This window comes from Gymnoscopelus braueri, assembly GCF_963280865.1.
Source record: "Gymnoscopelus braueri genome assembly, chromosome: 6".
Classification (NCBI taxonomy): domain Eukaryota; kingdom Metazoa; phylum Chordata; class Actinopteri; order Myctophiformes; family Myctophidae; genus Gymnoscopelus; species Gymnoscopelus braueri.
In genome coordinates, this window is record NC_137607.1 from 5,545,081 (window position 1) to 5,562,959 (window position 17,879).

Sequence of the window (17,879 nt, forward strand, 5' to 3'; positions counted from 1 at the left end):
TTCAAATAGTAGTGGAGCTAAAAGTACAATATTTGTCTCTAAGATGTAGTGGAGTAGAAGTAAAAGTACTGAAAATTGGAAATACTCCAGTGAAATAAAATACCTTCAAAATTGTACTTATGCATATAGTACTTGAGTAAAAGTACTTAGTAGTTACTTTCCACCTCTGCTTATGGGCGGTATAGCTGAATGGTGAGAGCCTGCCTGGGGAACCGCAGTCCCTCAGATGTACCAGGTACGATTCCAGGCCTGGCCAGCAATGTGTCGAACATGACTGTGTCCTTGCTCGAGTGTCCTTGAGCAAGACACCTAACCCCTAACTACTATGCGCCCCTAACTGCTCAGCTGGGTTCAGCTGAAAACCAGTAAGTAGGTCAATATTATAAAACATTATACTTTTTTTAAGGAAAATTGTCATCATAATGTCCATTTCTAAAATTCTAATTCTAATTCTGAAAATAGCCGCGTTGAGAGCTTGTAGATCGGCTATTTTCCTGCTAAGGTTTTTCCCCCAATACGGATGCCGGGGTTTAAGTGGTTTAACCCCATTCAAATCGTGTACGTATCTGTGTCATTTTAGATTTTAGCTATAGCCATTATTTTATACTTTGGCTATTCAAAAATAGCAGATATACAAGCTCATAGCGCGGCAGAAAAATCATGAACATTTTTGCAAATCTTTGAAAATATATCTTTTAAAGCAATTTTTTTACTCATATCTTTGCTTCTGGGGGGTCCCTGGAACAAAATATTTTTGAGATGGGGGTCCGCGGCCAAATACATATCATTTTGGGGGGGGTCCTTGACATGAAAAAGTTTGAGAACCACTGATATTATAGCAACATAAGTTTTTTCAAAAAAAGTTTAAAATGTTCGCTTTTACAAATATATATTCAAAGATTTGCACTAATTTTCATGATTTAGAAAAAAATTGCATATCTATCATGAGCTTGTAGATCTGCTATTTCTGAATAACCCAAAAGTATAAGATAATGGTTAGAGTGGTTAAAATCAAAAAATGGCAGATGCTTTCCCAGTCTTAATTGGGTTAAGTCATACACCCCCCCCCCCCCCCCACCCCAAAAACAAAAGTTCCAAAAAATGAAATGTGTGCCAGAGAACAATTGTGGGTGTCAGGAGGAGTGGTTCCATGGTGATTCCTATATGAGATGCAGAGCGTTGCGTTGGAGGGGAGATAATTGTTGCCTCTCTGCCTCTTGCGTGCGACGCCCACCCAGGGATTATCCCCAACCTATAATAGACTGCTCTGCCTCTATTATCACAGTCACTAGCATGGCGGTCACACCTCCACGCACTTACACTATCTATGAGGGTGTCTCTCTCCCTAAAGCCCCAGTTAGACTTAGTTATGCACCAGTGTCACGCAAGAGAGAGAGAGAGAGAGAGTCGCAGAGCCACGCTTTGTGTGAGCTTGCAGATCATCGGCTATTTTTGGGGGTGCCTGCCATGCAGCGAGAGCAATTAAGTATTAACCCATTGATACCTGGAACGCATCTGTGTCACTTTTAGATTTCTTTAGGCTATTCAAAAATAGCAGATATACAAGCTCATAGCGCGGCACCGAGTGCCGCGCTACGAGCTTGTAGATCTGCTATTTTTGAAAAATCGTGAAAATTATTTTTTTAAATTGTTTCCCGAAAAACTGTTAGGATTTAGAAAATGTTTAGAAGCGGCCTCAGGTCTTAATGGGTTAAAACAGGCATAAAGGCCCTGCAAAGCTTGCCTTGGTTCCTTGTGATGCCCCCCCCTTCATCCCGTCCCTTTGAATGTTCAGATCAATTAAATGCCTTTGTTTATCTACTGCTACTGTACTACATGTAACATCACAATCAGAATCAACCCTTTTTTTGGGTCACGTCACAGGGTTACAGGTGTAAAGAAGTGAGTGAAATTCGTTTTTTGTGCAAGCTCCATATAGTTTTAGGTTTTTTTCAGGAAGAGAAAAAAGAAAGGAAGAGGGGAGGATGGAGGGGGGGGGGGTGGGGGTAGGGAGTTTGGGTAGGGAGTTTGAGCCGACTCAGCGCCGTCCAAGTTATGTCACGATAGGCACAGAATCCTAAATCATATATTCCCCGAATCCCCGTAAGTCATATTCTGACCTATTTGCCCCCCCTTCACGTCACATAAAAATTGTCCCAACAAGTCATAATATGACTTTTTTTTGTGAGACAGCATTGCCCACAACATCCCTGCTTAATTGGCCAGAGGAGATGTTGGGCTTATGCGCTTCAGGGAGTACTACTTGTCAGCCAGTAGGTTGTCCTGCCAGACGCCAGGATCTAAATGTCTCAATGGACGAGTTGGGAGACCACCTCCAACCTACTGCACATGTACTACTTATATTGTATTAACATACTCTACCATACATATTGGTCACGTTACTGTATGTTGTATTTATTAAAATAAGTTCTGAATAGCATGTTTGATTTAACTCTGTGATGAACCAAATACAAATGGATACGTTCACACTGAAGATGTTACTGTGTATAATACAGAAAGTGAACCAAATCGCAAGTTCAAATCCACTGGGAGACGTCGATTCATCACCACCAGGTATTTGTGGGGTTGGACTATGTGACAACATGCTAGTTCATGCACGTGCGTGCCGTTTTTCTCCCTCATCTGCCAGGGAGCAGAGGATGGGGTCACGATATCTTTGAAATGCCAAAAGGTTCTGGTGGAATGTCACACCGAGCAAGAGGGGACATCTATCAATACGGATAAACTGTCACTGGACACTATAACACCCCCAATGCCTCATCCATCATACATACACACATGTGCACACAAGACACACACACACACACACACGCACACCCACCCACCCACACACGCGCATTTACACGTTAACACAATGAACACCATCACGCATGCACACACACACACACACGCGCGCTCGCGCCCGCATTTACACTCAAACACAATGAACACCATCATGCATGTACACACATACACGCACGCACGCACACACGCACACACACATGTGCGCTTATGCACTCACACACCCAAACACAAAAAAAACACAAGCACGTGCACACGTGCAAACACAAAGGAATGCAAGCTCACACGCATGCACTCACATACACGTGCAAACACAAAGAAACCCACGCACGCACGCACGCACGCACGCACGCACGCACGCACGCACGCACGCACGCACGCACGCACGCACGCACGCACGCACGCACACGCATGCACACACGCACGTAGATAGATTTACAAGTTCCAGGTGGTATCAGTCATGTGTGATATGGCTTTATAGATGGTACGGCGTTTACCGTTCAAGCTCTGCTGAGCAGCAGCAGCAGCAGCAGTGATCACAAGGCTCTCTCTATATCAGGATGGGGTGTAAATTCACTCCATAATGGCAGCTCGCTGACCTTAGAGTTAGACTGAAATGCTAGAGCTGGCCTCGGCCCAGCTGAATTACAGCCTGTCAAACACACTGTAGCTACAGCCCCAGACCCCTTCACAAGTACATTCAGAGACCCCTGCATAAAAGACCCTGGGATTGAAACACTCTCTAACAGGCCGTAATCCTCAAACAGATGCTGGTTAAAGAGAGGGATGTTCCAGTAATGTCACAATACTGTATACACGCCCGTATGCCTGCTTAAATGTTGAGAGCTCGCTTCGTTTAACCTAGTGTTTCTCAACGGGGGCGGTACAGACCTCCAGGGGGAGAACAGAGATGTTCAGGGGGCGCTGGAAGTAATGTTTTTTTTAAAGGGGCACGCTGAGGTGCTCTTGGGTGTGTGTGTGTGTGGGGGTATCATGGTAACATGATACTGACATGATACTGACCATGATACTGACATGATACTGACATGATACTGACCATGATACTGACCATGATACTGACCATGATACTGACCATGATACTGACATGATACTGACCATGATACTGACATGATACTGACCATGATACTGTCATGATACTGACATGATACTGACATGATACTGACCATGATACTGACATGATACTGTCATGATACTGACATGATACTGACATGATACTGACATGATACTGACCATAATACTGACCATGATACTGACATGATACTGACATGATACTGAAATGATACTGACCATAATACTGACCATGATACTGACATGATACTGACATGATACTGACCATAATACTGACCATGATACTGACATGATACTGACCATGATACTGACATGATACTGACCATAATACTGACCATGATACTGACATGATACTGACCATGATACTGACATGATACTGACATGATACTGACCATGATACTGACCATGATACTGACATGATACTGACATGATACTGACATGATACTGACCATGATACTGACCATGATACTGACCACGATACTGACACGATACTGACCATGATACTGACCATGATACTGACATGATACTGACATGATACTGACATGATACAGACCACGATACTGAACACGATACTGAACACGATACTGGCCATGATAATAACGCATTGTGAGCTGGTAGATCTGCTATTTTTGCAAAGACTTTTACATTTGAGAAATGATTGGAAATCATCAAAGATTTACATATTTTTGAATTATTTTGAAAAGAAAGTGAGATTTATAAATTTTTTAGTTATCCTTTTTGCCTAAAATATGGATGCCAGGTTTAATGTGGCTAATTAACATTCAAGTAAACCTCAAAATAGATCCTGAGAAGCCGACCGGCTATGCCGGCTGTCCCTGTTATCCTTAAAAGCCTAATTGATGCTTTGGCGATAGAAAAAGGCGTTTTCAGTTGAAAACACACCATTCATGTTGAGTGACACGTCGCACCATCTTTGTGCCGAAGCATAAATTTGCCTTGAATGTGTTATTCACCAACTTTGGGTTTTCTTCCCATAGCATGAAAATCATACGTCTACAACACATCAATTACAGTATATTAACTTTTCAATGTTCTGTATTTACACTATTTAAGAATTATCACTGAAGAGAGAGCGGACCAGGACTCAAGCAAATACTCCTAGGGCACTGGTTCTCAACATGGGCCCCGGGGACCTCCAGGGGTCCTTAAGGAGGTTCAAGGGGGTCCCCAGCTAAAAGACTGATAGATATGAACAAAATGGACCCCAACTCTGACTGTGTACAAATGGTTCACTCATTTGTACATTCATGGGAGTTAAATTATGATATTACAGTGTAGACTGGGGTCCCAGGGATGGCTAGAAATACAGCATTGTGGCTGAATGCCTCTGCATACGTTTATAAAGCGCCTTTATCCAAAGTGCTTAACAATGTGCATTGTAAACAGTGGTGAAAAAGTACTGATTTTTTTTTACTTAAGTAAAAGTATCGATACAAGTAATCGATATCTGTATATGTTACAAGTAAAACTCCAGAATTCAAAATTAAAATTGAGTAAAAGTACAAAAGTATTGGTGTACAAAATGTACTTAAAGTACCAATAGTAAAAGTACTCATTAGGCAGAATGTCCCATTTCAAGTTTTCAAATGTATACAAATATTTTGAAAATAGCTCACATGCGACGCATTGTGAGCTTGTAGATCGGCTATTTTCAAATGGCCAAGATGTATATAGGGCTGAAGTGGTATGTTTTGTAATAATAATCTAAATATACAAAGTAACTAGTAACTAAAGTTTTCAAATAAATGTAGTGGAGTAAAAGTGCAAAATTTGGGTCCGAGATGTAGTGGAAGTAAAAGTATTGGAAATTGAAAATACTCAAGTAAAGTAAAAAATAACAAAAAATTGTACTTCAGTACAGTACTTAAGTAAATGTACTTAGTTACTTTACACCACTGATTGTAAAGCACTTTGCAGGCACCAACCCATGCTCATCAGGAGCAGTTAGAGGATTCGGTGTCTCGCTCAAGGACACTTTGACACTAACTCCAGGGGGAGGAGCCTGGGATCGAACCGCGGAACCTTCCAATTCCCCGAGCGGGCCACCGCTCCACCTCCTGAGTCATTGCCGGTTACATGGTCGTTAACAGTGATGTAACCAGGTATAGGCATTAGGCAATACAATGTTAGCAATTCAGCAAAAAAAAAAACACAGCGCCAGACCTCCACCTCAACCCCTCCTGAATCAATCCATTTTAACTCATTAAGACCGGGAACACATCCGTGTAATTTTTAGATTTCTTTGGGCTATTAAAAAATACCAGATATACAAGCTCATAGCACGGCACCATATCTGCTCTTTTTTTTTTTCGTGATTTTTTTTTGCAAATCTTTGGGTCCCTGGAACAACATATTTTGAGATGAGGGTCGGCGGCCAAAAACATATAATTTTGGGGGTCCTTGACATGGAAAAGTTTTGTTCCAGGGACCCCCAGAAGCAAAGGTTTGAGTAAAAAATGTTGTTTAAAAAAGAAATATATATATATATTCAAAGATTTGCATTACATTTTCATTTTTTTTTAGCAGTTCTACAAGCTCATAGTGCGGCACTCGGTGCCGTGACTATGAGCTTGTAGATCTGCTATTTTTGAATAGCCTAAAGTATGATATAATGGTTATATAGCAAAAAAAATACAAATTCAATGACACAGACGCATTCCCGGAGACCTGAGGCCATTCTTAAAAATGTTTTCTAAATCCTAACAGTTTTTGGAAAAAAATATAAAAAAAATATTTTCTCGATTTTTCAAAAATAGCAGATATACAAGCTCATAGCGCGGCACCGAGTGCCGCGCTATGAGTATGAATAGCCAAAGAAATCTAAAGTGACACAGATGCGTTCCAGGTATTAATGTGTTAAAGCTCGTGCTGAAAGGAGCCTGTTTTCTGTCCAAACATCGGTGCGTTGGTTCTGATCCAACAAACAGGCCCGATCTGAGCCTCTCCCCTAACAGCTTCCTCTCATTCTTTTCCCGTTCGGCCCCTCTGGCATCAGGGGCCGCCCGGGGGTATCGGAACCACACGTCAGCCAGCGCTCTAGAGACAGCCAGCCAGCCAGCGGGGCCCTATAGCTGTTTTTACAGGTCAGCTCTCCTGCCCCGTTCTCCTCCCGCCCCGCCAAGGCACACACAACCACTTCCTCTGCATGATGCAGTCAGAGAGCCGTGTTATTAGAGCCATGAGAAACCCTACACCCCCCCCCCCCCCCCCACACACCCGACGCGGAATCATAAGAGTTCGCCGTGTTATTCCTGTGATTTGGAACAATTTAACCACTTAACCCTTTAAGACCTGAGGCGATTCTAAAAAAAAAATCTAAATCCTAACTGTTTTTGGAAAAAAAATGTTTTCAAGATTTTTCAAAAAATAGCAGATCTACAAGCTCATAGCGCGGCACTCGGTGCCGCGCTATGAGCTTGTAGATCTGCTATTTTTGAAAAGCCAAAGAAATCTAAAGTGACACAGATGCGTTCCAGGTCTTAACCACTTAACCACGGAGAAATTGTAAATGATCAAAGTTTATAAAGAAAGAAAGAAAGATAGAAAGAAAGACCATAACCCCCAGGCATTTAATACTTTGGCTATTCAAAGTACATACAGTACATTTTTTAAAGCAACAATTTTTTTTACTCAAATCTTTGCTTCTGGGGGTCCCTGAAACAAGATATTTTGAAATCGGGGTCCGTGGCCAAATACATAAATACACATTTTTGGGGGTGTTTGAGAACCACTGATATAGCGACATACGTTTTTCAGAAAACAGTTAGGATTTGGAAGGAACGTTTTTAGAATCAGCCTCAGGTCTTAATGGGTTAAGAACAAAAGAAAGAAAGGTAGAAAGAATGAAAGAAATAAAGACAAAAAAGGGGGAAACAAGGAAAGACATGCCCAAAAACTGAGATGATATAATGACACGCCCAAAAACTGAGACGTCAGTGTTGAAGCCATCAATGGAGACTCTCGTGTACACGAGGGAGACCCTCTGAGCCGCCAGAACAAACAGCGTTCTACACATTCTCCTTTCTCTGCCATTCCATCCACAGACGTTTAGCTGCGGCTCACACTGCGATAAGGCCGAGGAACGGGACTTCTGGGGATATTCGTCTTCTGGCAAAATAGTTTAACACTTACAGTAGGAAAACAGATTATGAGGCACATTTTGGGTGTGAAGGCACACATAAACGTTCATTATCACCCAATTCAGTGTTTGATGGAACGGCGCCAGAAACAGCTCACTCAGTGACACAGCACGGGTCGGAGTCTTTGGCTTTCCAGCAGAATGAGACACAGGAGCCCAGTGTTTCCCAAACGTCGGGTCGGGAAACATTCTCGGGCCCGGTTTCCTCACAATGACTTATTTAACCATTAAGACCTGAGGCGATTCTTAAAAATGTTTTCTAAATCCCAACAGTTTTTTGAAAAAAAATCTAAAACTTTTTTTTTCAAGATTTTTCAAAAATAGCAGATCTACAAGCTCATAGCTCGGTGCCGCGCTATGAGCTTGTATATCTGCTATTTTTGAATAGCCAAAGAAATCTAAAGTGACACACAGATGCGTTCCAGGTTAATGGGTTAATGATATTTTCAAAAGATTTAATTAATACTAATACTGATAATAATTAATACATAAATAAATACATTTTCAAAAGAATTGCAGGGGAAAAAAGACCCATAAATCCTCAAAAATATTGAAAATTGCCGATCTACATGCTCACAACGCGTCGCCATGTGTTTTTGTACGTTTGGTTCATAGGCAGACACCAAATGTATCTTTTGGATCTTGGGTGGAACCCCTGCTGTAACCCCCACAGACCCACTGCTACCCCCCCCCCCCCACAAATAAATACCTCCTTCCACTGGACATTGATCATCGTTCCCTGTAAAGTAACTTAGTAAGTAACTTAGTACATTTACTCACCTACTGTATACTTAAGTACAATTTTGAGGTGCTTTAGAATTCTTGATACTAATGATACTTGATATGGGAAAATATTGTGCTTTCTACTCAACTACGATTATCTCACGGCTTTAGTTAGTAGTTACTTGGACATTTTCGGTAAATACAAAACATAAGCAACATTAACTGATACATGATGATGTATTAATAGATAAAGCTACCCAGCATCACATACTGTGTACAGTAATTAAAATCACCTTTACCAGCTCTATGAACACATGAATGCATCACTAATTACAATCCAATAATATGATGGTGAAACGGGCCCATTCTGCATAATGACAACTTTTACGTTGGGTATTTTGATGCCAATACTTTTTATACTTTTACTCTTTAAATGCAGGACTTTTGCTTGTAACAGAGTATTCCTACATCATGGTATTGCTTGCTTTCACTCAAGTAAAACAGATCCGAGTACTTCCTCCATCGCCGGTCGCGTGCTATCGCTTCATTGTGCGTTGGAAGAACACGACAGGCCAAGGTGGTCGCATCATAGTTTCCACTGGCTTCGCTTAATGAATTTAGAGCAATTTAACAAACTGCTCGATTAAACAAACAAACAAACAAAACAAATTCAATTAAAGTTGGAGGAAGCCTTAAATTCAACCTCCAGTCAACACAAACAAACAGACTGTTAAAAGTAGAATAAACGAGACCACCTATCTATCCACGGAGGGAGGCCGACTGTGCAAACATCACCATGTCGTTTAAATGTAAATACTAGGTCTGTAAAAACTAAATAGGATGTGCTCCACTCCTCAATATGAGGTCCAGGGAGCCCCTGGGGTAATTGAGGGGCTTCCATGGGGTGCCAAATGGATGAGAGTGTACAAATGGAACCAAATGGACCCGTAAGGGTCCATTTGGTTCCATTTGTACACTCTCAGAGTTAAATAAACACTGAGGATTTTACAGTGTACTGTAGATTGGGGTCCCAGAGATAAGAAATCATTATCAAATGGGTGTCCGGCCTGGACCTAGGCTCTAACGCAGCCTGACAGCGCATCACGGGTTCGAGTCTCTCCCCATCTCTCTCTCCCCGTTTCCTGTCCATCTCCATTATAAACTATAAATAGAAATATAAAAAGGCAGAAAAGCCCCCAAAAAAATATTAAAAAAAAAAAAAAAAAATAGGGGTCCGCGTCCTAATGCAAATAGGCCGCCGACCAAAAGGTTGAGGATCACCGCTTTACTCAACACGGTGTCTTAACTTATCACAGTGTCTTTTCATACAGTATAATAGTCATGGTGACAAAGATAAAACACCAAAAAGCGAACGAGTGTTCTCCCTTATAACGGTGTTATTTAAAAACAGGATATGGGCCAGACGACCAATAGGAAGTTATGACTGCGATAAGATCAGGGGGGGGTCGTATAGGTCACGGTGACTCTACAGCCAGAGGGCTGTGTGTTATCAGCGCGTGTCCCCTCCTGAGGGGTCACCTGGGGGAAACAAAAGGAGTCTGACCCCTTTAAACATGACCCCTTTAGTCAAACAGCTGTTTTCACTGTGCAATTACAGAAGTGAATTGACTGGGGAGAACCCGGGGCGTGCGAGGGCTAGCGTGTGTGTGTGTGTGTGTGTGTGTGTGACGTGCGCTATCCGCACGCCTCACGGCGGGGGGCGCTGATAGTTTCTGGCAGTGCGTATGTACGCAAGTGTCATTACTGTGTAACGACTCGGAAGGGAAACCGCTTTTATTGAGATCCTGCTGCTTAAAGAGAAAACCACCCGGGGAGGTTGTGGGTTCGAATCCCACCGCGGTGCATCCGGCTTTGTTTGAGCGTCTACGCTTACACGAACACAATAGGCTCTGTGCACAGCAGCCATTTTGGAGAGAAATTGGGCCTCTTCTTACTTCCTTCACAGGTGTTGCCAATGATACTAATTAAGGCTCTGTTCCATTCTGAGTCAAACAGAGTCAGGGTGCTGATGTTGTGCATGTTGGCTCACTGGAAACACTCTGCTACACCAGTGGGTCTCAAAGTGTGGTCCAGGGACCCTCATGGTTCCTTGAAGGGGGTTCCAAATGGACCCTTAAAAGGTGTGTAACTCTGAGAGTGTACAAATGGAACCAAATGGACCCGTAAGGGTCCATTTGGTTCCATTTGTACACTCTCAGAGTTATGGGGGTCCTTGAAATTAAAAGGTTTGAGAACCACTGTGCTACATGAGATGGAACAGAGCCTTCTTTAGTATTGTTGGTAAAAACCTGTGAAGGAAGTAAGGAAGAGGCCCAATTTCTTTCCAATATGGCTGATGTGCATAGAGCCTATTGGCCCGGTGTTCGGGGGAGGGGAGCCGGGTGGGGAGGGTGATAATCGCCACTGCATGTATTCCTACGGGCTGGGGGGGCGGCACCTGTTCCCTGCAGGAAGTGTTTGATGGGAGGAGTAGAACGAAGGCTCTACTACGTCCTCCCAGTAGTGGGGGCTCCTCAGTCCTCACTGGTATAGTGAGGACATAGTCTGGGAGGCTTCGGCTCAAAGCCTGAACAACAGGGGCGCGGCCACTGTGTTCTGATTCAAATCAACAGCCAATGAAGAAAAGGGGGCGGGATCCACATGCAGTGGGCGTTGCATGTAAATAGGAGCGACGGGAAGCAATTTCCCCTTGAGAAATTGCGGCCGCCATTGTTGTGTACTGCTGTTTGCCTCTCGTCGGACTTTTTAGACGAGTTGCACAGCTCTCAGACCGGTAAGAGGCGTGTCCGCTCAGATTCTGAGCGTAAGTTACATCCCGCCCACAAACACCAGGGCTCTGGCCCAGAAGTTCCTCGCCGCTCCCGTTTGTATGCGAGGCGAAAAACTTCTGGGAACTCAGATTAGTGAGGACATAACTGCAGTGACAATACAGAGATGTGTGTGGGGAGGAATTCATTGGTATAACGACTAAGTTCTGCATTTTTGAATTAGCTGAACTACAAACAATATGCCAACATGTCAGACTTTTAACACATTACCTGACAAAAACGGACATGTCCGTCTTTTAAAATACACCCGTTTACCGCCAAAGACGGACATCGTCTTTTCAAAATAAAAGTAAAAAAAATAAATAATAATCCACACAGAACCAGAGATATCGCTATCCAAAGATCTACTGCTCCATTCACTCCCTGGTTAACTTATTACTTAAAAATCCTGTATCTCGGCTCCTGTGTACTTTTTTTTTTTTTTTACCATGTATTTTTTGGTGAAACATGCTTTTTTTCAACTGGCTGCAATTATGGAACGGATTACCACGATCGGATTTTTTTTTTCTCCACGATTCTACGAGACTCCTGTGTGTGTAATGAGGGGATCACCGTGAGGATGGTGATCACAGAAAATATTTTGTGACTACTTAAAAAAATTGTTAAAAAAGGTTAAAAAATATCTTATCAAATGCTGGCACTGGGTGGGAATAAAAAAATAAACCTCTGGCAGGGAATGTGTTAATGTACAATGTAGCGCGTAAGCTAGTGAACGCCCATTCACACGTCACACCCTCACGTCTGAATGCGTAGCCGCACGCGGGTGTCGCGCACAGAAAACGTCCGGTCTACAAGCTTGCGACGCATTGTTGTGAGCTTGTAGATCGACTATGTGCGCGACACCCGTGCGCGACTATAAGTATACAGTAACTCAGGCTGGAGCCACACGGCCAGTGGTTTACCTGTGCGTCTCTGTGTCGTCCCTTGTGCCCTCCGCTCTGGAAGCACAGAATCAACGGTGTCAGTGTTCATTCATGTGGGGGGGGGGGGGGACGTCACATAGCGAGGACTCACAGATCCAACACACATGCAGAGCACTGCCCAACGTATAGTATAGCCACGCTGTAGGCCAGCATCCTCCTTCATGCGTTCATGCTCATTCTCTCACGACAATACGATACCATCTCCCCTCATATGCTGATGGCATCCTGCACATATACCGCCCTATTGAATGAGATAGTCATATAACACTGAGAACTGACTGCTGTCAACGTGGACACGAAGCTTCCCTGAAAATACTTTTTAACACACCAAAAACGCTCCGGACCGTTTTTGAGAATCCATGCGTCATGTGCCATAAACGGTCCGGACCGTTTTTGACCCATTTTTGTTTTTTATACGTGGGGCCCTCGTGGGGCGCTCTAACGAAACTTTGGGATCATCCAAGGAGTCTCTGAGAAGGAGAGGCCGGATGTGGATCCATGTCAAATATCCTTCCGGTCGGCCGCTCCAATGTTAACTCCTTTGACTAAAAGCTTAATATCTCCATTTATTTTTAACGTGGTGGAAGTGAGACGCTTTCGATCGGCGATCACTCTGCAATGGAGGATTGCGTTAGAAATATTATTGTTCCAGGCGTTAGTCGGGACCCTCCGCCGTCTCGCACGCACGCTTTGTTTACATGCACTTCCGCGTCGGGGCTTCTACAGCACGAAACGTATCAACGTAAGTGGATGGAAGAAATGCAGGCACTGAACGTACAGTATTTTAATAAACCTCTGGCACACAATGTGTTAACATTTATGAAAAGGAAATTGAGTGGAAAGAAAGAAAGAAAGAAAGAAAGAAAGAAGAGGGGAATGAATGCATATAATCTATATTGTCCAGAACAAAGCCTACCGTAGGATTCATGAATAAAATGCATGAGCAAGCAAACCCGAATCCAAGCGGAAGAGGCTTGTACACACCACACACACACACACACACACACACACACACACGCACGCACACACAGGCAAACAACACAAAGCCATTCAGTCAGAGACGGAGCAACAACACAGACAATCTGCTGTGCAGCTCATAGCCATGTGATCGTGGAGGGAACACTACAATAGTCCCATTCCTGGGCATGCGGACAGAGGTCAGACATGGACAATTGGACTCATCCAGTGAAAGCCACACAGAGAGATCTGTTTACAGCATGGCCATGGACGGGCAGCAGCTGGCAGACTGGCCCTGGCACACACACGCACGCACACACACACACATGGCACTCTCCACACTGCGGCACAAAGGCAGTGGAATGCTTTTGTTGCGCATAGGGCCAGCCTGGGGTTTCCCCTTTAACTCTTTCATGAAGCTGAACACTGAGACACAACGCTATCAGTTGCACCTGTCTTGTCTTGTCTTGTCTTGTCTTGTCTGTCTGTCTGTCTGTCTGTCTGTCTGTCTGTCTGTCTGTCTGTCTGTCTGTCTGTCTGTCTGTCTGTCTGTCTGTCTGTCTGTCTGTCTGTCTGTCTGTCTGTCTGTCTGTCTGTCTGTCTGTCTGTCTGTCTGTCTGTCTGTCTGTCTGTCTGTCTGTCTGTCTGTCTGTCTGTCTGTCTGTCTGTCTGTCTGTCTGTCTGTCTGTCTGTCTGTCTGTCTGTCTGTCTGTCTGTCTGTCTGTCTGTCTGTCTGTCTGTCTGTCTGTCTGTCTGTCTGTCTGTCTGTCTGTCTGTCTGTCTGTCTGTCTGTCTGTCTGTCTGTCTGTCTGTCTGTCTGTCTGTCTGTCTGTCTGTCTGTCTGTCTGTCTGTCTGTCTGTCTGTCTGTCTGTCTGTCTGTCTGTCTGTCTGTCTGTCTGTCTGTCTGTCTGTCTGTCTGTCTGTCTGTCTGTCTGTCTGTCTGTCTGTCTGTCTGTCTGTCTGTCTGTCTGTCTGTCTGTCTGTCTGTCTGTCTGTCTGTCTGTCTGTCTGTCTGTCTGTCTGTCTGTCTGTCTGTCTGTCTGTCTGTCTGTCTGTCTGTCTGTCTGTCTGTCTGTCTGTCTGTCTGTCTGTCTGTCTGTCTGTCTGTCTGTCTGTCTGTCTGTCTGTCTGTCTGTCTGTCTGTCTGTCTGTCTGTCTGTCTGTCTGTCTGTCTGTCTGTCTGTCTGTCTGTCTGTCTGTCTGTCTGTCTGTCTGTCTGTCTGTCTGTCTGTCTGTCTGTCTGTCTGTCTGTCTGTCTGTCTGTCTGTCTGTCTGTCTGTCTGTCTGTCTGTCTGTCTGTCTGTCTGTCTGTCTGTCTGTCTGTCTGTCTGTCTGTCTGTCTGTCTGTCTGTCTGTCTGTCTGTCTGTCTGTCTGTCTGTCTGTCTGTCTGTCTGTCTGTCTGTCTGTCTGTCTGTCTGTCTGTCTGTCTGTCTGTCTGTCTGTCTGTCTGTCTGTCTGTCTGTCTGTCTGTCTGTCTGTCTGTCTGTCTGTCTGTCTGTCTGTCTGTCTGTCTGTCTGTCTGTCTGTCTGTCTGTCTGTCTGTCTGTCTGTCTGTCTGTCTGTCTGTCTGTCTGTCTGTCTGTCTGTCTGTCTGTCTGTCTGTCTGTCTGTCTGTCTGTCTGTCTGTCTGTCTGTCTGTCTGTCTGTCTGTCTGTCTGTCTGTCTGTCTGTCTGTCTGTCTGTCTGTCTGTCTGTCTGTCTGTCTGTCTGTCTGTCTGTCTGTCTGTCTGTCTGTCTGTCTGTCTGTCTGTCTGTCTGTCTGTCTGTCTGTCTGTCTGTCTGTCTGTCTGTCTGTCTGTCTGTCTGTCTGTCTGTCTGTCTGTCTGTCTGTCTGTCTGTCTGTCTGTCTGTCTGTCTGTCTGTCTGTCTGTCTGTCTGTCTGTCTGTCTGTCTGTCTGTCTGTCTGTCTGTCTGTCTGTCTGTCTGTCTGTCTGTCTGTCTGTCTGTCTGTCTGTCTGTCTGTCTGTCTGTCTGTCTGTCTGTCTGTCTGTCTGTCTGTCTGTCTGTCTGTCTGTCTGTCTGTCTGTCTGTCTGTCTGTCTGTCTGTCTGTCTGTCTGTCTGTCTGTGGGTCTGTCTGTCTGTCTGTCTGTCTGTGGGTCTGTCTGTCTGTCTGTCTGTGGGTCTGTCTGTCTGTCTGTCTGTCTGTGGGTCTGTCTGTCTGTCTGTCTGTGGGTCTGTCTGTCTGTCTGTGGGTCTGTCTGTCTGTCTGTGGGTCTGTCTGTCTGTCTGTCTGTGGGTCTGTCTGTCTGTCCGTGGGTCTGTCTGTCTGTCTGTCTGTGGGTCTGTCTGTCTCCTACTGGTGGCTGATCTGACAACAGTCCCCTGGGGGGGCGGGGCTGGGGGGCGGGGAAAGTATACTCACAGCTTTGGCTTGGGCTTGGTGGGCAGCGGAAGACCCTCCTTCACAGGGGACGGCGACAGCTGGGCTGGGGGCGGGGCAGGTGCAGGTACCGCGGCGGGGAGTTCCGCCCGAGGTAGAGGTGGCGCCGGTGGTGGTGGTGGTGGAGGAGGAGGAGGAGGAGGCGGCGGGCTGGGGGGCTGGCCGTTCTGCAAGGGGCCGCTGGCCTTGACTTTGGCCTCGGGGCTTATCGGGGCCGTCTGTACGGGGGGAGGGGCAGCAAAGGTGCTGGGCCAGATCTCGTACTCGTTGACGTGGAAGCCCTCGGCGGCGCCGCCGCCCGGGGCCTTGGGCGGCAGCTCCAGCAGGCTGATCTCCGTGGGCGGGGGAGGAGGGGGGAAGGGCGTGGCGTCCTCGTAGCCCGAGCTGTCCCCGGACACGCCGTTACTGGACGAGTCCTCTACGGCTGAGGGAGACAACGGGCGGAGCGCGTTAAAACTACTGCTCCTACACACGTCCTGGCTTTATTTAAGGGGAGACTTTGTCGATTTAGAACCTAAATACCGCTGACATGAGGAGATCATATATGTAGTGTGAGGGGGGAAATTACTTGTGTATGTGAAAATGTCTGCGTGATGATTTCAAACTTAATTTGTGTCATCACAAAACCATTCCTATACATGATAATTGAAAATCAGAACAACGGGATTTAGGTTCAAAATCATCAAAGTGTACCTTTAAATCTGAAGGTGTAAAATGAACACTTTTTATTGATTATTATTGGTTTTATCGTGTACCTTTGCTGATTGTTCCGAATACATCTGTTCTAGTGACGCTCGCAAACCTCACTGCTTTCTATATAAAAGATGCTATACAAATGTTGATAATATCAGTACCTATTATTCTTAGAATTATTAAGAACACACTTGACTTCAACTTAGCTTAAGCACTAGCCACCTCTTACACAGCAGACCGCACACACACAAATATATACCCATACACACACACACACACACACACACACACACACACACACACACACACACACACACACACACACACACACACACACACACACACACACACACACACACACACACACACACGGCCGATATCTATAAGCTTTTGTGATGCTGTCAGCAACAGATATTAAGCAACAGCAGGGCCCAGTCAGGATGATGCACTTCCTGTTTATTTGGAACCTTCCTTTCCCGAATGTGCGGTGACTATACCATCCTCTCACTACATGACACATGTACACATCTATCTCACAAAGAACACACAAGTGTCACTTCGTCATCTGGCCTGAATGCACACCATACAGACTTTATCATTGTGCCAAAACCACAAGACCTCCATGAAAAACATTGTGTCATGTGGAAGGGTCATTTTTCTAGGAGGACAACTCATCTGTGCTACAGTCATGTGGCATTAGCTATAGAGGGACATTTGATCGATAGATTCTGTACTATTGGGACTGTACTGAACCTTTCAGGACCAGAACCATACACAGAGTGTAGTATGTACATTCATGTGGCATTCGTTTTCCAGTTCTTTTTGGGGGGAAAATGGTCATCTGTCTTGTCTCAACCGGTTTCATGTACTGACCGCATTGGTTGATTCCCAACTGTGAGAATTACTGTATGTTGCATGTCATCCCATATTTCTCTGTCACTTGTCTCTGTCCTATAGCCTAACAAAGGCAACACGCCTTAAAGCTGCAATCCATAACGTTTTTAGACCAATCTGTATGATAGATCAGTGGTTCACAAACTTTTTAGCTTGAGACCCAAAAGACAAATTTGATGTCTCCCTGCGTGGACCCAAACTTGTGAAAATAGCTGATCTACAAGCTCACAACATCGCAACGCGTTGTGAGCTTGTAGATCTGCTTTTTTCACTACACTTTTTTCTTCTAATTTATGGAATTTCTTTGACGCTTTTATTTATTAAATTATTTTGAAAAGCAAAATCGTTTGAAATAATGATAATAATTAAAAACCAAATGTAGATCCTGCGGTTGGGTATAGGAATAC

General features: G+C 44.6%; 1 protein-coding gene across 2 annotated transcripts in view; it reads right to left on the reverse strand.

The window, feature by feature from the left end:
• palld (palladin, cytoskeletal associated protein) overlaps window positions 1–17,879 on the reverse strand; it is a 123,170-nt gene that overhangs the window by 40,376 nt on the left and 64,915 nt on the right. For both annotated transcript variants that reach the window (XM_080431322.1, XM_080431323.1), the window contains 2 exons: window positions 15,868–16,309; window positions 12,525–12,560 (listed from right to left, as the gene is read on the reverse strand). In XM_080431322.1, the coding sequence (XP_080287448.1) occupies window positions 12,525–12,560; window positions 15,868–16,309 (478 nt within the window). The remainder of the gene's footprint in view (window positions 1–12,524; window positions 12,561–15,867; window positions 16,310–17,879) is intronic.